The 21173-nt window shown below is 35.5% G+C and overlaps 2 protein-coding genes and 1 non-coding gene across 6 annotated transcripts; 2 read left to right on the plus strand and 1 right to left on the minus strand.

Annotated features, from left to right (window-relative positions):
• Positions 1 to 1944: 1944 nt before the first annotated feature.
• On the plus strand, positions 1945 to 2148 carry LOC117403448 (small nucleolar RNA U3). Its single transcript, XR_004544565.2, has one exon. It is a non-coding gene; the product is annotated as a small nucleolar RNA U3 (small nucleolar RNA).
• Positions 2149 to 5561: 3413 nt separating this feature from the next.
• Positions 5562 to 15082, plus strand: LOC117403340 (monocarboxylate transporter 10-like). Of its 3 annotated transcripts, XM_059024252.1 has the most exons (7): positions 5562 to 5996; positions 7830 to 8042; positions 10746 to 10897; positions 11620 to 11782; positions 12121 to 12324; positions 13874 to 14073; positions 14387 to 15082. In XM_059024252.1, exons 1-7 carry the CDS (start codon positions 5813 to 5815, stop codon positions 14522 to 14524), a joined length of 1254 nt encoding a protein of 417 aa, XP_058880235.1. In that variant the 5' UTR covers positions 5562 to 5812; the 3' UTR covers positions 14525 to 15082. The 3 variants fall into 3 exon arrangements, 2 of the variants coding, with proteins under 2 accessions (XP_058880235.1, XP_058880234.1); XR_004663495.2 differs by lacking the exon at positions 11620 to 11782; XM_059024251.1 differs by having other exon boundaries at positions 13874 to 15082.
• A 596-nt stretch (positions 15083 to 15678) lies between these two features.
• Positions 15679 to 21173, minus strand: LOC117403339 (kelch repeat and BTB domain-containing protein 11-like). Of its 2 annotated transcripts, none has more exons than XM_034005412.3 (2): positions 20570 to 21173; positions 15679 to 20252 (listed from the first exon to the last, which is right to left on the minus strand). In XM_034005412.3, the coding sequence occupies exon 2, from the start codon at positions 19271 to 19273 to the stop codon at positions 16931 to 16933; it is 2343 nt and encodes a 780-aa protein (XP_033861303.3). In that variant the 5' UTR covers positions 19274 to 20252; positions 20570 to 21173; the 3' UTR covers positions 15679 to 16930. The 2 variants fall into 2 exon arrangements, with proteins under 2 accessions (XP_033861303.3, XP_033861304.3); XM_034005413.3 differs by having other exon boundaries at positions 15679 to 20294.

Consider the following 21173-nt stretch of genomic DNA (forward strand, 5'->3'; position numbering starts at 1 on the left):
AAAAGATGTTATAATGTGATAATGACTATTATTTATTTAACCTTAATATTATGTTTTTAGTTTGATTTCACATTGCCCAGGTTACTTCACGTAAATAACACACCTCTTCCAATTCTGACACATAAGAGCTTGAATTCTCTTCTTTCTTTTACTTTTACCTGCTCTGGGCTTGTCATAACTTTTCCATGGAGAAACTTTTCTATTTTCTCTGCCAGCTTTTCTGTTTTCTGCAGAAATTGTTATTTCACGATAGCAGTGGTTTAGGTAATGATTTTGTTTATGTTTAAGTGCAATCAATAATTATAATAATGATTTTTACCAATTTATTGACACACCATTATTTTACGTTCCCTTACCCAACTTGTGGCGAATGTGGTTATAACTAATTTGACACATAGGGCCTAATTTAATTAAATCATATTGACATGAAAGGATAATTAAAGTTTGTCTACCACCCCAAAAGTTTTAAGAATAAAAAGGTACTTTCTTAGTTGATTTTATTCAAAACCACACAGCTTTGAAGAAACGTTTGACTGCAATTAAAGTTATTTAAAAAAAAAAACAACACACATTCTAAAAAGTGGTCCTCAAAATTAGGCCAACACAATTACCATAACCCATTTGCAGAACATTAAAAAATGATTGATTTCTTGTCTACAATTATACAATCTAAAATTATATCAGTTTAAGTAATAATAATAATTGCCTACTACTACTACTACTTCTACTGCATTTCTGCTTGGGATATTTTAATGATAATATATGATAATATAGCCCTAGGAATGTAATTGAAGGAAACATGAGGAGCGAAATGTAATACAGCTGTAACCTGTCCTGGCTGACCAGCGCTGGTGCTAGATGAAAGTGGTCTTCTACATTATCACTTGTGGGCTTATACAGCAGGCTGCAATATAGGGAAATGATTGAGTCTGCTGTTAACACCTGCTTTACTGTACCTGCAGGTAAGGTAAATCAAGGTCTGAGAAATAAAATAGAAGATATACACTGGTTTAAGAAAGTTAAAATGAAAAGTCAAAGGCAGCAAAAAGTTCAGAACAAAAAAGATTACTGACGAAGAAAGGAAAGATAAAAGGGAAGCAGCACTGCTGGAACCCAGCCCAATTTCAGTCATCCCGTATTTTCATTTTCATTTGTAGTTTTTTATTTTAAAAAGAAAAAGGGAAGTGTTTTTATTTCTGTAAAATGCTGCCTTGCTGTCAGACATGGCTTTCTCACTGTGTGCCTCCCCTGTGTGGGTGTGTGCGTGCGTGTTTTTAAATATTAAAATCTGTTATAACAGGGAGAGGGTCTACTACTACTACCCTTTTTATTTTCGGGCAGCCTGTTCGTGCCTCCACCAGAAAGAGGGACCTCCTGGTGAATCTGCTGCTGGCTTTTGTTAAACTAGCCATTTACAAGACCAGGAAGCGTAAGATGACCGGGGAGGGTCTCTGACTGTGGGGCCATGTTCAGGGCCCTAGTCCGGTCCCGGGTTAAGTTAGAACACGCCCACGCAAAGTCCGCTGGCAACGTGACATCTTTTGTCGACCAGTGGGCTCTAGGGGGCGTGCTCTGTACCACCCGCCCCCTTCGTTTTGAACTTTTAATTTACAGTCCTTTTATCCGTTTTTTTCTTTAAAATTACTACGACTACTTGGGGCCATGTTCCGGGCCCTAGTCAGGTCCCAGGTTTCTTTAGAGCACGCCCAAGCGGAGTCCGCTGGCGACATGACGGCCTTTCTCGACCAGTGGGCTCTATTGTGCTCTGTACCACCTCCACTTTCGTTTTGGGAATTTAATTTACAGCCATTTTGACCCGGGTTTTTTGTTAAATTAGTTAAGGTTCGTCTTTTTTAGCACCCACAAGAGTGCTAACTAGAATTTTTTTCCAGCTGTCTTTGGACAGCTGGTGTAGTCTCTAACGGTGCGTTAAATAGGACTACTACGACTACTACAGGGATCATTTCTATAGTTTGTTACTTGTGAAATGTGTTTCTAAAGAGTCTGGTCTCGCTAACCATGTTGTGGAGTTACAGTGTTCTCTTCTGAGCGCGAAGTGGCTCTTGAATGCTACTTTAGCTGTTCCTTTCCATTGATGTGTTACCTTTCTGATTATCTTCTTATAATCAGCTTTAGGGACCTGCAAAACTAACAAGCCCCAAGGGCCAGAGCAGAATAAACTCCAAGTTTATATACTTATATAGCTCTGGGGTAAACCCCTAAACAGTTTGCATAATGATAATAGCGATGCACCTTATAACAACAAACAATGACCACTGTAGTAATTAGAACAAAATATCTGCGGTTTATTACCAGAGAATACAAGCTCAACACGTGTCTTACTGACAGCATGGCCAGGAGACAGAGAACCTCAGAACACTTCCCTGACAACACAGACACCTCTCCTTCACTGTACCCAGAATTCCCTCATTTAAAGGCACAGTCTTATAACAGATGACTGTTCCGCCCTCTTTCGAGGATGGAGGAAGAGAACACAATAATAATAATAATAATAATAATAATAATAATAATAATAATAATAATAATAATAATAATAATAATAATAATATTATTATTATTATTATTATTATTATTATTATTATTATTATTATTATTATTATTATTATTACTCGTGGTTTGCTAGAACGTGGCGTTGCCTGCGTCGACTTACCACTATCATCATTGTCAGTTTGTATGTTGGTAATAAAGCTTGTTATTGAAAAAAGGTGTTGCACCGGGGCTTGAGGTGGGAAGATAGTTTGTGAGCATTAATACCTGTTATAATTAAATTATGTTTCAGCAGACGTTAACGTTTTCTTACAGATATAAAGCAAATTCATTAGTTTGTAATCCTTTAAAAAAAGTGGTATGTTTGTCAGAAGGAAATGAAGGAGGTACCTGCAGTGGGAGAATTGGCGGTACATTACGGGCATACACATGTACATCATATTTTTTTCTTGTTTTGAATATTTGACGACAGTACAGAATAAACAATTAACTGATATTAAAATGCCTTTAAAGTCCGTACGTGTATCGTAGAGAAAATAATTATGGTCGATCAGGGCTCAAATTTGCGAGCTGTGGGTCGCCAGGGGCGACAAGAATTGGTCTCGGCGATCAAATTTTAATTTACATTTGCCATTGGCGACTGTGGAAGTAGGCAGATGACATACAAAATAAGTTACATATATTATTAGTTTTGCTGATTTTTTTCCCACCAACATAATATTATTAAGCACTATTATTTTTGTTATTTTTGAAAACGTTTACCGCAATATTCCTCGTGGTTTTCTCTGAATTCCGTGGTTAGGCCCTGTTAAGTATAGGTTCAGTATCCCAGCGGCGCAGTAACAACACGTAAGAAAATTATTATTATTATTATTATTATTATTATTATTATTTATTTATTTATTTATTTATTTATTTATTTATTTATTTCTTAGCAGACGCCCTTATCCAGGGCGACTTACAATTGTTACAAGATACCACATTATTTTTACATACAATTACCCATTTATACAGTTGGGTTTTTACTGGAGCAATCTAGGTAAAGTACCTTGCTCAAGGGTACAGCAGCAGTGTCCCCCACCTGGGATTGAACCCACGACCCTCCGGTCAAGAGGCCAGTGTATGTATCTTAAAATGGTCCTGGTTTGTCAACTGTTTTTAATTAGTCTACATGTTAAACAATCAAACTATCATTTTTTTTAAACTAAATATTATTTCAGTGCGTGTTCGTTGTGTAGATTTCAGTAGACCCTAACTTAACGTCTTAAAATATATTAGCGAAAGTAATATAATTTGACATCTGGTAGCCAACGTGTTGTTGTGCTGTTTGTTCAGTTTCCATTATGTTCATAAAGTTTATTCAAAGTCTGCTGTTGTATAAACAACTACTGAAATCAAGTTGCTCAATGTCAGCATACATTTGTTTTATTTTTACAACTTGTCGTTAAAACCAGAGTAGCTGCTATTGCCGCTGATTTCAAACACTTTCATATTGTTTTTGTTTTGTTTCATATACCATATTGACAACGTTCGTGGGGGGGGGGGGGGGGGGTGTCAGACAGTGACGTCACTATATAGTACGTCACTGTATATATATATATTTTATTTTTTATTTTTATATATTTTAAAAGCTAGGAGCCAGATGCCCATAAGGATTTTGGCTAACTTTGAGCCCTGTCGATATCCGCGGTAATTGGCTTTTATTTTATGCAACGCCATACACATTAAGTTTTTTGTGGGGTTTTTTTGTGTTGTTATTGATATATTGTAGAGATTTCAAAATCAGTACACATCAAACAAAGCACGGATATGTTTAATCTCGGTTGTTATGTGACGGTCAGTCAAATGTTGTACTTAATGATCATTATGATGCTAAAGCTAGCTTGTCTGTTTATATGAACATTCAGTAAGGTGTTGTCACAAGGCTTATTGTAATTATTTTCGAATAAACTTTTTTTTTTTCTTGTACTCAATGCTCATGAAAGCTAACGGCCATTGTTAGCGGTTTTGTAATTTTTGCCCCCCTTACAGAACGTACACAACAGATACTGCGGTGCATCATGAATTTCTTCCAGCGGGTACCATTCAGACGGTTTTCGACTGAAGAAAGAGTGAGTGAGCCACACAATCCTGTTTTACAGAAAAGTCCGCCAGATGGAGGCTGGGGCTGGGTCGTAGTTCTGTCTTCGTTCATCTTCAATATGCTGGTTCTTGGATTTCACAACTCTTTTGGAGTTTATCTGATTAGCTTTTTAGAAACATTCAAAGAGACATCATCAAAAACAGGCAAGTCCTTGCTATGTTAAGAATTAATACATGTTTTCAAATAAAGCACAGGGTAATTTGACCAGCACAATGTCTAAGGTAGTTATCCTCACAAAAAAATGTGGATGGCCACATTAACTACTAAACTGTTGGCAGCCACAAGGCAATAATATAATTAATTACCTTTAGCACACATTTAAAGAGGAGGGGGGTCTGAATGTGCCCCAAGGTCTCTATGAGGATAAAATGTTTAGAGGTGGTGAGTCCATAAGGTCCTTTAACACATGATCATTCCTCATTTAATACCACCTCAAATTCATTCAGAGTGGTTGGGGCCAAAAGTTTGCCGAGAAGTTGGTTCTCAAGAATTGTCTATACTGTTGTCACTTTTGAGACTTCCTGGTGGAGCACTGCTATTTTTCAGTATTGGATACAGACATCACCAGCCTGCTATAGGCCTAAAAATGGACATGTAACCTGGAAGTCCAGCTTTTAGAACAGATCATGGGCATGGCATTTGAAGTGGTCAAATGAGGAACAGCCCATTTAAACAAAAGTGTTTTCTATATTTCTCAGGTTTCATATTTTTGTCCAACTCCTGTCTGTCTGCTGTTTATTTTTTATTTCTTTTAAAATTATCATCACTTTACAGTTCCTCCTGAGGACTATTCAGCTATTCATTTATGTGCTAATTTAAATATTTTAGGAAGGTGATAAAATAGTGTTGAATAACAACTAAATCTAACAGGTTTAAATGCCTCCTTTTAAAAGCAACAACATTTACCCATCAGTAAACAAGTGCATTTAAAGCATCCTTGTGATGGGAGCTTACTGTATATGTTTCAAATCTGAGGTAAATGATAATACAAAACAATAATACATATAATACAAGATAATATCAACATTCATAGTAAGTACACTACTGTTTAAGATTTTAATCCTAAATGAGTAGGAACCGTCAATATTCTTTAGGATATACATAATTACAATTACTTTTCTTTTTTTAGCCTGGGTTGGATCTATCAGTTACGGCCTTATTATGATTTTTGGCCCAGTTTCTGGAAAAATGACAGAAAAATTTGGAGCGAGGATAGTATCAATATTAGGGTCAATATTGATTATAGTCTCTATTGCTGGTTCATCTTATGCTTCAAAATTGGATTTTCTTTTCCTGACCCATGGAGTTCTGACTGGAATAGGATCCAGTTTTGCTTTTACCCCCGGTAAGTACGCATCATACTGTGTAGTGAGAGTTTGAGATTATCTGTATCTAAGTAATGTTATGAACTACCAATTGTATTCTGTGACAGAGAAATTACCAGATAAATTCCCCCAAGATGTGCAGCATCAAGGAAAGTAATACAATGTGATTTCTTATTTTTTTTTAAAAAAAAGATTGTACGAGGGGTGCAAAAGTATGTTAGAAACATATGGTAATATGTTTTTAAACATGTAAATTTCACTTTTTAAATGTAGGTATATACAAGTGTGTAAGTGTGTGGGGGTGGGGTGGGGGGTATTTTATCTAAACCATGGTACACACAAAAACTCTGCTTTCAATCATTCAAAAGATCTCCCTGTCTTTTTGAAAATATTTTTTTTTACACAGAAGTATTGGATTTTGACAACTGTGGTGCACACATATTATCTCAATGGCAGTATTTGTCCAATGTACTGACTGGATGTTAGAAATAACTTACAGCTTTTTTAAACACATAATCAGATCCATAAACTTCCACCTGGCAGTTGTGTAAAACTGCTGATGGGACACTAAGATTAAATAGTTTTACCTCATGCCAAACTCTGGGATAATTTGACCACATCCTGGTGAAGTTTGTGTTTTCTGAATTAAATCATTAAGCCAGCTTTGGATGACTGACCTACTGGTGCAGCTGTGTTACACTTTCATGCCTGGATTTATCTGCCCACGGAAAGCAAGATTTCAGTTTGTAATTTAACTAAAAAAGCAAGTAGTCAGTAGTAAGCATGTAAGAGTTGAGACAAGGGAGCATATCTCGTGTAAAAATGCAGGTGCTTGCTGGATGTTCAATAGATTACTTATCTGTGGTTTTCAAAGATATTACTCAATTTACTCATCAGCATTGAAGACTTAATATGTTTTGCTTATTGGCCTATTTATGTGAGGTTAAATTACTATAGCAGGAATACACATAATTTAATAAGGTAAAGGCCACGTTGCCATATCCATAGTAACATGGGCTTTCCAGAGGAGTTCACTCTGATAGCAGATACAGAGACTAGGGGGAGACTACTGAATAGTACTGGTGGAGATCAAAGTGATGTGACAGGTTGACTTTCTTGAGAAATTAAGTAATATAGAAAATATGGCATGATTTATTGATTCACAGTACAATAGATATCCTTTATTTTAAAATAAAATGATTCAAAATAAAAAATAGCATAAAGATCTGGATAAATCGCCCATTTTAAAGTCACTTTGTTTTAAAAGAAATATAATTTTGGTGAATATATATTAATAAAAACAGTAATTGTATAATATCAAGGGTAGATTTGGTAACAGTTACTTGTGGCTTTCCACTTTTCTGGTTTTCTTGGTGTTAGTGTGTTCACTTTTTTTATAGCCTCCATTTGCAGGTATTTTTTTATAATTATTTTTTTATTTTTCTAACCTGATCATGCAAAAATGTTGTACAAACAGTTTTCTAAAGTAGAATTATTTCAAATGCTGTTCGAAGTCAAACTGCAGCATTTCCATTTTAAAAAGGGTAATCATACTGGTTATACCAAGTAGCAGATACTTTTGTTAAATATGAACATGGTCCTTTTGTCCTCTGAACATTTCACAGACCAATTATCATTAGTCTTGGACCACCTAATGTTACCTTTAATGTAGTCCAAAATTAGTGCTTAGTGCCATAATAAACAAAACTATCTGAAGAAAGCGCAATTTAATATTATTAGCAACAATTTTAATGCTATGTATTATTTCTCCAAAGTCCTTTTGAGGTTGAATAACCTGAAGCTCAAAGAAAAGTGATGTAATGTGAGTTACATTTCCTGTTTTTGTCTCCTAGGTATGATAATGATAAGCCAGTATTTCACTACCCAGCGCTCTTTAGCCACTGGGATTGTAATGTCCGGAGGAGCAGCAGGGGCTCTGGTCCAGACCCGCCTTCACCAATACCTCATAAGGACTGTGGGCTGGAGACAGAGCATGCGCATATTTGCTGGTATAATGGGAATTTCTGTAGTGGCTGGTTTTGCATACAAACCTCTGAATCCACCAGGTACAGTACATGCACAATTTAAGGTGGCCTTTACAGATAGCAGTTTCATTGCTTATCTCATCAAATGATCTCCCACAGAGAATGAACCCTATATAGTGGAGGTGTGTGGAAGTATGTATATCACACTCGCATTTTACATGAATCAAAAGAACTGCTTATCCAGGGTTCATAGAGTTAAGTAAGGACATTCTTTAACAAAAGTTAGGAAGAGTGTCTGAATTGGAAGACATAAGAAGGTGCTGGCTCATTTGCATGTCACACTAACATTTTAACATGATACAATTTTTGTCCAATTGAGATGAAACTTGATAAGTTATTCAGTATCAAATTATGGGGATACTGATAAGTATTTTAGAAGGTATCTGTCTGTTATACAGTATGTTTCAAGCCTTACATTTTTTATATCCAGGTGTGGTCAGACCTAAGGACATTCTTTACTACAACTTATTTAGAGAATCAGAATCTAACAGTATATGTATAAAAAATAAGTACATACTGCGGATGTAGGTCATAGTGAACAACTTTTTCATGATACTGAAAGCTATAGAGTTATTGAGCAACAATCATGTCTTTTGAAATGATCCCGGAGTCTTGTAGTCTTGCCCATTTTTACTGAAACTGAATTACTCGGGGAAGCAGTTTTAATTAAGAATACATGTCACGGATGCCATGGGCACAACAAATTAATTTATGATGCAAGTGACATCTGGTTTACACAAAAGTGTGTGCTGCATATCATTTATCTTTTCCAACCCTTGTAAGTTAAGCTTCAGAAGCAGTCTCATTTTATGGCTATACTTTCTGACAATTTTTTTTCTATTTATTATTTACAGTATGTACACTTCAAATAAATGAAAAAAAAATGTTAGCACAACTGTGGTTACCATTGTAATTTCTGCCATCTAGTGGGGGGTTATGATAAATGCAGCGAAACTTTTCTAACATTGGCAGTTAATATGCAAAAGTAAAAATAAGTGTTACCTTTTTGCCACACTAGTTTGATTGGAAACTTGTTGTGTTTCTGAAAGGAAGATCATCCCCGTAATCACATACGTAATCAAACTGTTCCGATACATAGCCTATCGCCTACGCCTCCTTGTCGTTTCTTTGTTTGGTCCTCCGCCCCTGCCTACACCTTACAGCGTGCCTTGTGTAGGGGTAAGGTGCCACTTGTCCTGTCCGCTGGCTGTAACTGTCATCAAACAATAATCATTACATCACAGTTCAGCCAGCTCATGGGGCGGGGGGATGTGGCCCTGAGTCTCACTGGTCCTGCTCGCTGGCTATAGCTGTCATCAGTCGGTAATCATTACATCTTGGTTTAGCCAAGCACAAGCTCTAATGGACAAGGCCGTGGGCCAAAGTACATTATGTTCCATCTGGGCATAGGCATCTGTCAAATACAATAAATAATTGGTCACTGCAAAACTTTGTGGATGTCTGCTTTTTGCAATTTGGGTTTACATGTAGTTTTTTTAGGGAGAAAAATTGTCCTTCAAAATTAAAATTACCTAATTAATATTACATTATGGAAGGGTTTATTTAAATGTGTCTGGCAGCATTCCATACTGATATTGTTCAGTTTTCTTAAACTGTGTTTACAAAAATATTTTAGGTTGTGTTGAAGGACATGCAGCATGCCTCATTTTGGCCACGATAAAGAAAAAACAAACAAACTGATGAGTCGATGTATAGATTATTCAAATATGGGGTTTCATTGTTTTACACAATATTTGTAGGTGGATACATTAATTGACAAAATGTTCTATATATCACCAAAAAAATATGCTAATGAATATTTCATCAGGCAGTCAGCTATTCCATCACCAAACCATAGCCGATAATGGCTAAAACTTTTTTTTTTGGTGGATGTTTTTATTATTTGCTAAGGACTAAGTTTATTTTGTTTATTTATTTTTTGCTACATTTTTCGTTATAGTAGCAGCAGTAATTTGTTTGTTTTATCTTGCTTAAACATAACTAAATTATAAAGCACCTTCATTTTAGGGGTCACCTGCAAATGCCAATTTTAAAGGTTGTTTACTAATTCTTATTTGGTCAAAGGAGCTTGCCACTCATACTTTGACACTTCTCAGTTCTTGTGAAAGAATTGATGGTACAGCCTTTTTGTTTAGTAGAAAGTTAAGCAAGGTTACAGCAGAAATGAGATATTTTGTATGAAGTCTCTCTGAACATATGGTGTGGCTTTCAGACTTCTTGCCATGCAAAAAAAAAAAAAAAATTGCACAGATTTTTTTGTGTGAGAAGAGAATTCACCTACCTTGAATATTTTAGCCATACCATGTTTTGGCCTTATACTCCCAATAGCATGAGGAATTTGGTATCTGCATGCTACATCATATTCTCATGACAACAAATAGAGCATTTTGAGTTTCTAAACTGCATGTAAACCATGACATTGTCATTCTGTAAGTTGAAGTAATATACTTACAACCTTAACCGTAACATGTTGAGCAGATACTGCATTGTTTAGCATGTGATAAACAGATGGCCATATACCACAAGGTTTTGGCCATAGATGTATTAGTGAAGACTGCTCAAGGCATTTGAAAAACATTTACCTGCAGTACTTACCTTAAAACTTTGCATGTTAACTTGATAAAATGTGGTTAATGAAAAACAGTTTTTCATGGTTTCTTCCTGGAAGTAATGTAACCAAAGTGTTTTAAATCTGTATTACAGGACATTCTCGAAGTGTTGTTGAGAATCTCAGTACCTCACCAATAAAAGGGTTCATCGTAGATCTTGGGTTGTGGAAAGACAGAGTCTTCTTGATTTGGGTTTTTGCCAATGGTTTAGCAAAATTTGGATTCTTCATTCCTTATGTGCACCTGGTAAGGGTTTTTTTTCGTTAATTTTATTTTTGACAAAAATGTAACCTTATACCCCTAGATAATTTAAACAATAGCAGTGTGGAGTAGTGGTTAGGGCTCTGGACTCTTGACTGGTGGGTTGTGGGTTCAATCCCTGGTAGGAGACACTGGTGCTGTACCCATGAGCAAGGTACTTTACCTAGATTGCGCCAACTGTATAAGAATGGTAATTGTATGTAAAAAAAAATATATATATATGTATGTAAAAAATAAAATAATGTGATATCTTGTAACAATTGTAAGTCGCCCTGGTTAAGGGCATCTGCTAAGAAATAAATAATATTAACAATAGTAAGTACTGGTAGATTTTTGAGTTAAAAATATGCATTGAAATTAGGATTGCTCAATTAAACTATGCTGTTTCACATGAACATTTATTTTCCCAGTTTCCAACTTAATTATTCTTTTAGAAGAACTGTTTATTGTCAGAATTCTGTGGTTTTAAGTCTACCCTATATAATATGGGTATTTTTTATTTTTGCAAATCACACTGACGCTATAGGTTCAGATTGTCAAGGTATTTTCTATACATTTCACTTTCCATAAGAAAAACAAAACTGATAGGCATGATTCTAAAGGGAAAAAAATCAGGTTTGTTAAAGACATTCAGAAACATGTACGAACATTTTTTTTGTAAAACTGTCAAGAGAGTGTAGCATTTTATTAAGGTGTTATTTTCTCAGATAAATCATGGAGTACAATTAGGAATTCCTTTTGAATTGGCAACTAATATTATGCTGGTACTTGGAATGAGCAGTTTTATAAGTAGAATCATCTTTGGGAGAATCTGTAATTCCAGCAGAATTAACCGTTTGTATATCAATCAAGGTTCTGTGTTCACTGTTGGTAAGTAAATACATTTTTTTTTTTTATTATTCTTTTACTATTATAAGTGAATTAAATGATTACTGAATTATTTTTAAACTGTCAATAATTTAAATTATAGATTTAAATAGTTTTAATTAAAATAAATAAATAAATAAATATATATATATATATATATATATATAAACTACAAAAGGAAAAGGGTATTGGACATCCATCTTACCCTGGTCCCATTTCAACAGAATATATTAAATTGACTTGTAAATTCTAAATGGATGGTTCAGACTCAGTTGAATTAGGCAACTGTCAAGAAATATGATTTCAGACTGATAACATGTTATTGAATTATGTCTTTTCAGGGTTGCTGTACTTGTTAATTCCTTTGTTTAAAACCTTTGGTTCCCTCGTTGCCTTTGGCTTGTTCCTGGGAATAGCCGATGCAGGAAACTATATCCTTCTTCCTGTCCTCACTTTTGATTTGATGGGGTCTGAGAGGATGGCAGTAGCTTGGGGATTCATGCTAACTGTAAATTCGATCAGTTGTTATGGACCTCCCTTTGCAGGTAGAGTACAGTAAATTTGTAGTTTACATTTGATGCCTCTAAAACTACACCAGATAAAAAGGTCTGCGAAATATAGAAACTACTTTAGTCAAACAGACATTTAGTTTAAAGAAAGGTAGAAAATGCAAAAAATGTTTTTGCTAAATTCATCATTTACTGTATTACTAAGTAAGATTGAGACACATAGAACTCATCTGTCCTCAGCTTAGTCTGTGACATTGTCTCCATTTAGCCTACAACTGAAACTCTTGTGGTTTGTTGAATTCTTACATTTATTCAACAAAATATTACACATCTGTTTTTTTTTAATGTGATAAATAAGCTCAATACAGTGTTTTTGTATCACTCATACTATTGTAATATACAATTATACAGAACATAGAAAGAATAAACACTGAATTAAAAGACATCACACTTTTTAAATGTATTATTTTTCTGGCATTACGATGTGTGTGTATATATATATATATTGATTTACGGTGCGGCCCACCAAGTGAACAGTCTTAACTTAAATGGCCCTTGTTGCCAGATTTTTCCATTCAAACAAATTTTCATAACCAAGTAATTCAGCAAGATGTATTTATTTTGTGTTAGTGAATCAGTGAATCCAACAAACACATCTGTTGAATTGATTGACTAAACTGAATGAATCAAAGTAATCGAGTCAGTAAAAAGAAACAAACTGCATCTCACTAGTTTTCATGCCAAAAAATAGCGTGCCTATCAGTGGTTAAAGTCTGGTTTCCATACACACTAATAAATGATCACTTTAATGCACACACTAAAATTAACATCCTTTAGTAAATACCATGTGAATACAGCTCATCTCATTCTGAGCTGGATGCTCATTTAAATATATTACCATGAATTACCATAAAAATCACATTCATTCCGATTACCATAGTATGGCACAATAAAATGAGTGTGCACCACAATATGCCCACTATTTCGTACGATAATGAATACAATTGCAATAATAAATATGGAAATCATTAATGTGCACAGTAATTGCAGTTATCGTGCACCATAGAGTTTATTGCCATTTCATAAATGAGGCCCTAGGAATGCTAAAATGCAAAAAGGGTTATTGAATCGTGTCACAGGTAATACTGTAATCTCTGGTAAAACTGAACAACATATAAAAATGTCTTAATTTTTAAAACTAAAATGCTCTGAATAGCTGCCGAGGTCATTCTCCATGCTGGATCATAATGCCACAACTAGAACATTTACATAATATTTTACATTTTATATTTCAGGAGATCAATGCAAATGCTTCAATATTTAGTAGATCATAATTGTATTGAACAGATTTGTGAATTCAATGGAAGACATAGGAATGACAACGGTATATTAATACAATATTTGGCCTCTTGCCTGCTCGGCAATATATAACTTTGTAAATCAGTTTTCTTACTAAAACAACAATAGTGTATAGGTTTATTGTACAGAGGGGTAGGGGGCACAGCGGGTAACAAATGACTAGTTCAAGCCTTGGTCAGCATGTCCTTTCCCTTGTGCCCCTCAGTATAACTTTTTGATTTAACAGGTTGGATGTATGATATGTATGGCAGCTACAATCTTGGCTTCATTGTAGCTGGAGCTCTCAATGTAGCTTCAGTCTTTGTTCTTGCTCTTATTCCATGGGCAAAACGTTCATCAATGCAGAATCGCAAAAGCATTCTCAGTGTTTCCATGAACGAAACCACACACGAGATCAAACCCTGGATTGACAACAATACCATGGAGGTAATAAGCTTTATTATCAGTACTGTTATTGTCACAAAGTTTAAAAAAAAAGGATCTGGAAAACTAATGAAAAAACATAACTTATTATTTATTTTACAAGGTGATGCAGTATTTGTAATCTACAATTTGTTTACGTTAGTATTAAAATAAGCTAATTGAGAAGGCATATGTTAGTATTCAGCATGCAATAGTTGCTGTGTATACTTATATCCTTATATTCGTTCATTATAGCTAGTTCCTTAGAACATGGGTTAACATTTAATTTTTTTTGTTTTTTTTTACAGTATTATGTTTTTTTTTTTTATTCATACAGGGACCGAGAGCAGCACAATATGTACAATATGTCTCAAGGACAAACTTTCAGCAACCAGAACTGCAAATGGATTCCTTAGCTACAGAGCAGAATGAGAGGCAATCAGAAGATGTTTCTCCTAATGTTTCTACCTTTTAAAAATGCATTTGTTTTCAACATGGGTGCTGCATGTCAGTGTGTACTTTCTGCATTTAAAAAAGGAAACAAAAATAAGTAATGTTGCTGTTCAGAGTATTTTAGTTTTAAAAATGTAGGTATTTTTTCAATGTTGTTCAGTTTTATGCGTTTACAGATTGCCCAAATTGTGGCCATTTTGGCAGACTCAAGTTATATTTTTTATTGACAATTCAGAATAAAATGTATATATTTTATCTGTAAGTATGTATGTATGCTATCTATTTCAGTGTATGAAATATCCTGACCGTTAGTAGAAAGTCAGATACAACGAAAATCCTAAATCCTATTTTAAGCAGTTAGAACACAAGTTTCTAAGTTTATGAAATCTGTTTCCAGTATAACAAAGTTACTGCAGTAACTTGAGTACATTTTGACAAACACTAAACACTAAGGTCAACACTAAAAATGCAAATGCCCCCTGGTGAGAATTCAAAATAGTATTTAACCCTAATATTGTTTACTCTTCTGACTTAAACATAAAAATTGAACACCAGAAACAGTCAGTTAGAGAAGGGCATAAATACAGTAAAGTATAATGCTTGTACAATTTGCTGTCATGACAAGCGTGAATTCACCAGATTCATTAATAGGATCTTTAAACAGTTGAGCTTTTTGTAATCAAGTAACATAATAATCCATGACAAAGTGAATCATCAACGATCCACAATATGTAGAATGGCATCAATAATACACATGTATATAATTATAAAAAATATTTGTTAACATTAATATAGTGACTACATTTATTATTGGCTTCTAGATGTCAGGGTTTTCAAAAGCAATGAGGAAAACCAAAGGTCCTGTTTATTTATATGTATTTTTAAGATGAAATGTATGTCCTGTGCGTTAAAACCTACTTACTGGATACTAATGGGATGTATATCACGGAAATGTTTTGTCAAAGAAAAATAATGGACAGAATATAGAAATATCATTTGCACTTTGTATCATGGCAAGAACGGTAAAACATGCCACAGTAATGTTAAATAGATCTAGTCATTATTTAAAAGAAGTTTAACTTCAACATAACCATTGCTGTACAGTAGCCAGCTGTGTCCTAATTCTTATTAAATAAGGTTCAATAGTTCAGCAATTCACAAGCACCAACATGCCTCTAGAGTTTCAGAACAATTTTATTGCAGCACCTTTTTATTTATATATAACTGGGATACATTATCAAACAGTTTGAAAGCCATTTTTGTTAACTGTTAATAAATACAATAGACAATTAGAAAGCTGTGCAAAGTCAGTAAAGCTGTTTTTAAAACTTTTTTGTTTTGTTTTTTACAACACATCAAGTCCAAAACACAACTATTTACAATACAATACAATTCAGCTAACAGTGGTAACATTTTACCACTGTAAAAAAACAACAAAAACAAACAAAGAAAACACAGCTGTAAAAACAGCTGTCTTTTAAAACGTAAGTCTACATACTGAAAAAATTCTGTTCTATTCTACGTCTTTAAATACATTTCTGGTTCAACCTGTTAAGATAAAGATTTGTACTGTAGTTGCAAAGACAATTAGGGTTCGATTGGTGCAGTCATAGCTTATGAAGTTACCACCACACAAGCTAATTATTGAAATACAATGTCTGACACTGCAAAAGTGCTTTTTATAAAAGAAATAACGTGTTCGTTTGTCACAAAAATACATCACCATTTTGCATGAAATACCTCTTCTCTAAAAATATAGAAAAAAGTCAACAGACAAAATGGTAACATAAATGTTCATATTCACAAAACATATACCACCATGCTACCATGTTTTTGTAAAAGAAAAAACAACTGCTAATGTTAATGTCACAGAACCAACAAGAACCAACTGTAAGACAGCTCTTTACTGAACCTCCTGGGTTATTTATTTGAAGCTTCTTAACCTTTTTATTTTCTGAAATAATGTGTTAGCATGATTACTGTAAATGTCTGCAATGCAGTTTCCACCCCTGCTTTCATGATTACAAAATCATTTTTTGTCACGTTGCCTGTTATACCAAATACAAGGTGACTATAAAGTAATCTGAAGAAGAAATTGTAACAGCAAAGCAGGATCCATGCTGTTTTAAAACTAATACCATCCAAGTAAAATAAAAATAAGACATTGAAATAAAGTAAGATTACATAACACAACTGTACATACTCCGTAGTTAATCGTTTAAATTAATGATTAATAATGCATTTGGTTAAACCAAGGAAACATTATTATAAAAATGTATTCAAAAACCTATCGCCATGCATAAGAAACACTTGCATTTAAGTTACAAACATACCCCACCCAACACAGATCAAAGTTAAGGTACATAATGTAACGCATCTGATCGTCACCTTGGCTCACATTCTGTCTTGGTACCACACCGCAGCACCATTATGTGCTTTTATCAGACTTCTCAGGAAGGCTGAGTATAAAGGGAATGAGAACTCCCTTAGCCTCAAAAGGAGCTTTAAGCTCCTCTGGTCCAAATCGTGAGGTGTCCTCCTCCACAATGAACTGCAGCGTGTGGGATTTGTTTACACAGTAAATGCAGTTGCCTATGACTGCGCATCTGAAAGGCAATGGGTTGCTCTGTCGCAAAGAGGCGCTGTCCTTCCACAGTTTCACAATGGTGTTGTATTTGAAAACATTGACACCCTGGTCACGGTTAACGTCAAACCTATAGATGAAATTTTTAAAAGCAACCATGTCTGTCGATTTCTTTCTGCTGTTGTTGTACGGGCATTCCTGCCACTCGTCCCTTTTCGGTTCGTATTTAAGAAGGCGATAAAAGAGGGATCCTCCGGAGACATAGATCTCTCCGTTACAGGTAGTTGCTTCATGCGCCACTGCAAATGCTCCTTTAGGCAGGGGAGCGACAGGGCTCCATCTGTCGATCCTAGGGTCGTACTTCTCCACACTGAACAGACATTCACCCCCTATTGCATACAGATAGCCATCCGCCGAGACGAGTTTCAGCTGAGATCTAGGTTGATTTAGTGGTCTAATTTCGCTCCAGTTATCAGTAATAGGGTTGTAGCAAAACACTTTATCCGAAAGCTTCCCTTTGTCGCCGTGTCCCTTTATTCCACCTGCTATAAAAAGGTAGTTGTACATGGTGCAAATTCCACACCCTTTTGTGTTTACCTCCTCTGGCATCCGAGTCAACTGTCTCCAGTCTTTAATTGCTTCATTATAGTAATAAATCAAATGATTTTCCTCAAAAGAAACTATAGACAGTGGACTCTGTGGACGGCTGTTATCTCTGCTTTGAGGTCTGCTGCCGACGCGGTCGTAAACATCGTTTATTTCAGCCACCATTAGGCATTTGTTCCCTTGCATTCTTGCTTTCAGAATCAAATCCCTCTCAGATCCTGTTAAACGTCCATATACAGCAGAATCCCTTAAAATCTGCAAAAAGTTATCACTCATAAATCTGTACGCGGTGTCCTTTAGCTCATGTAACCTTTGCTTTTTGGCTATGCTTAAAATTTCATAGCAGTTCTCCATCGTTATCTGACTCATCATCGTGTCCATTGCAGACTCTACTGCGCAGGGGATTTGCAGAATTTTGGCCCCGGTAATGACATCTACCACATTCTCTTTGTTAACCGCCATTCTAGAAGAATATATATAATCTATCAGAACTGTTAAAGTTTTATAACTTACCCCTTTCACTTTCAGAATGTCTCTTGAAAGACGTGCTTTGAAATAATCACTTTTCTCTGCCAGAATGGATTTGTGCGCCCGGATTTTCTTTCCAGCCACTTCAATCACTAAATCCGGCTCTTTGAAACTATAGAGATTTTGGACGCCATTTCCACTTTCCCAACGTCCCTGAGTTATTTCCAGGTTTGTATTTCCTCGTATTGTTTCAAATTCGCTCTTATCACTTGTGTAGCCCGGACTGACCAAATGACCCAACTCATTTCTTGGCTCTGTTTCCATTTGGATACAATAAGTAATAGGCGCTGAGGTCCCCTCCTCTTCCAATGTAGCATTGGCATTATTAATTTGACACTGACTTTTAACAATTTGGGTTTCTTTACTTAATGAACAGCTCCTTTCCGTCTTGTCTTTAGTTACGGCAGAAATGAATAAGGAAGGGCTCAGCCTACTGGACACTTCACTCTGTGCGTCGCCGTTGGTTTCCTCTCTCATTCCATTCCTGTCAATCGAATTATCCTGGCCTTGAGCTGGGTCAAGAGACGCTAGGTGAGAAGTTCTACAGGGTTGCACATGTTCACCCACACCTCTCGGGCTATCAGGTGACGTAATTTGCAAAGTTTGAAAATCAGAATTGTCCTGAAAGAACTCCCATGCCTTTTCGTTTATATTTTGTTCTGCGCCAGTGTTTCGCCTATAATATTTCTCGGCGTCCAAGTCCTGTCGTCTCTTCACTGCCGCGTCCATTGCATTACCTAATCCTTTGCTGGCCACTCTGGATCTCTGTCGACAGCTTGCCTGGGTTTCTTGCGTTTTCCTTTCTGGCACATTTTCAATAGACTCTTGTTTCAACACAGCACTCTTGCTAAACTGGCCCCCTCCTTGAGGAACAGGGGGTGTGTCAGCATTTAAATTTTTAAAACCGAACCCTTTCTCTACTGTAACCTCTGTGCCAGGATGGTTTGTAGTCACACACTGAGCTCCTTCGTTCATTATTCCTTCATCCAATTTACATTTTTCAATTAATACTACTCCTTTACAGTCGCTTTTTTGAAGGCAGGGATTTTGCATATTATTATGGGAAACCGACACTCGCACCTCGTAAAAATGCAAGGATTATTCTGCAGATTGTTGTGTTATTTTGCTTATTATTAGAAGGTTCTGTATCAGAGTTTCCCGATTTATAAAGGCTAATGTATGACTGTACATCGTTTCCCAGATGACTCAGCCAATAGTGATTGAAGACATGTGATTATCAGTCTGCAGTGGCATGTGTAGGTGACTGGATGCTTGTGTTCTAATGTGCTTTGAGATGGATCAACCTGTACACAAATAATCCTGTAGGTCCAGTTTAATCTGTGAGTTCAGTTACTCTCCAATCACGAGTTATCTATAGAACAGATTAAGGTAGAACACGCAACACATAACAGCAACTTGGATTTCCATCAGTCCTTTAAATAATATTAAATGTTACACATCGTATGTGTTAAACTTACTATGCAGGCACCAAGATCAATATATTTCAATATAGTGTTGGTTCACAGTAGTAGTAGGCTACTAACTCAAGCTCAGCTGTAAATTAATGACATTGGATATTTTCTGATTCTAGTAGTCAGTGGTCATTTGCTAGGCCTACTTGAAAACGAGCTTTCCTTTTTATATGACTGTATAATAAACACAATGAATATTAAATATACAATTTGTTTCCATGCGCGTTATCATTAATAATACATATTTTTTTCTATAAGAAAACAAATATTTGAAAAAACGGTTTACTCTATGAAGTATATAGTGGCTATAGAATGGCATATTCCCTCAGCTTTGCCTGCGGTTTACACAATCTGAAACAGTCATGCCACTACTGATTTCAATGTACAGTATTTTTTTTGTCCTGGTGCTGTTTCCCGTTTGGCCTGGGGAACAGTGCGCAGAGAGCATGCCCAGTTTTGCTGGCTGAGAGACAGCCAGTGATGTGGACTAATCCGCTTTGGTGTAGAAGAAGGATCCCCACTCGCCAATCAGTTCAATTTGCTGTCTCTTTCTGTAATTGCTAAAGAGATGTGTTGCATCAATGTTTCGATGTGTTTCCATTCTTTGTTAAAAAAAAAACAAAAAATCAAAAACACAAATGACATACTATTAAAGATACACTGTAAACATTAAAAACGCGAAGCCTCTACAAAAGTGCTGCAGTCATAAAAATGACAGCTAGAATGATTTGTAACAGTATTTTGAATGACTTAAAATTGTCAAGAAAAAACAATTTCATTAAAAAAAAATCCACCGGCCACAGAGCATTAATAAAACCCCTTACTATATACTGCGGTTGTGTGAACATTAAATAATAAATAATTGATTTGTACTTACGTGCCATTCTAGATGCTACATCATCAAGCCCGCCAGTTCCTCCAAAAAACACGTAATTCTACAACAAGGCGTGATGAACTTAAAAAACATAGTTTAGCTGTCCACAAAGTGCAAGCTGGTATATATAAAATGTATAAAATAGTTCTTTCTGGTCAAGGAAAGCCCTTTGGATGCAGATTTAAACCCACGTCTGTTGCTGATTTGCGAGCCTGGGAACGAATCTCGTGTTCATTACAACTAGTATAAAAGCCTGATGTGATGTATCCTGCAACTGATTTAAATCCCTGCATGCACAGCCATTCGCTTGAAGTCCAGGACAAAAAAACAGGGCTTTGTCTGTTTGTTTTAGCGGTTTTCAGGTCAAATCCACGGAAATGAATGCATCCATTTCAATATATTGCTTTTTGCTGCTGTAAAGCAACGGGTCTCTATCAAAAATACTGTAACCAGATGTGCAGCAGAAACACTTACCTTCTGCCCGAAAAAAAAAAATTCAGCATCTATCGGTTTTATTGTTTAATTCCTAGTTCTTCTTAGTTAGGTAAACGAAATCTATTGTATTGTTTGATGCACTTTGTACCTAATATTTTGATTTCACATTAGG

The sequence above is a fragment of the Acipenser ruthenus genome, chromosome 5 (assembly GCF_902713425.1).
Source record: "Acipenser ruthenus chromosome 5, fAciRut3.2 maternal haplotype, whole genome shotgun sequence".
Taxonomy (NCBI): domain Eukaryota; kingdom Metazoa; phylum Chordata; class Actinopteri; order Acipenseriformes; family Acipenseridae; genus Acipenser; species Acipenser ruthenus.

Coding starts and splice junctions, on each gene's coding strand:
- LOC117403340 (XM_059024251.1), top strand. CDS start 5,813: ATGATTTTTGGCCCAGTTTCTGGAAAAATGACAGAAAAATTTGGAGCG. Junction 5,997..7,829: donor CAGTTTTGCTTTTACCCCCG/GTAAGTACGCAT, acceptor TTTGTCTCCTAG/GTATGATAATGATAAGCCAG. Junction 11,783..12,120: donor AGGTTCTGTGTTCACTGTTG/GTAAGTAAATAC, acceptor ATGTCTTTTCAG/GGTTGCTGTACTTGTTAATT.
- LOC117403339 (XM_034005412.3), bottom strand. CDS start 19,273: ATGCAAAATCCCTGCCTTCAAAAAAGCGACTGTAAAGGAGTAGTATTA.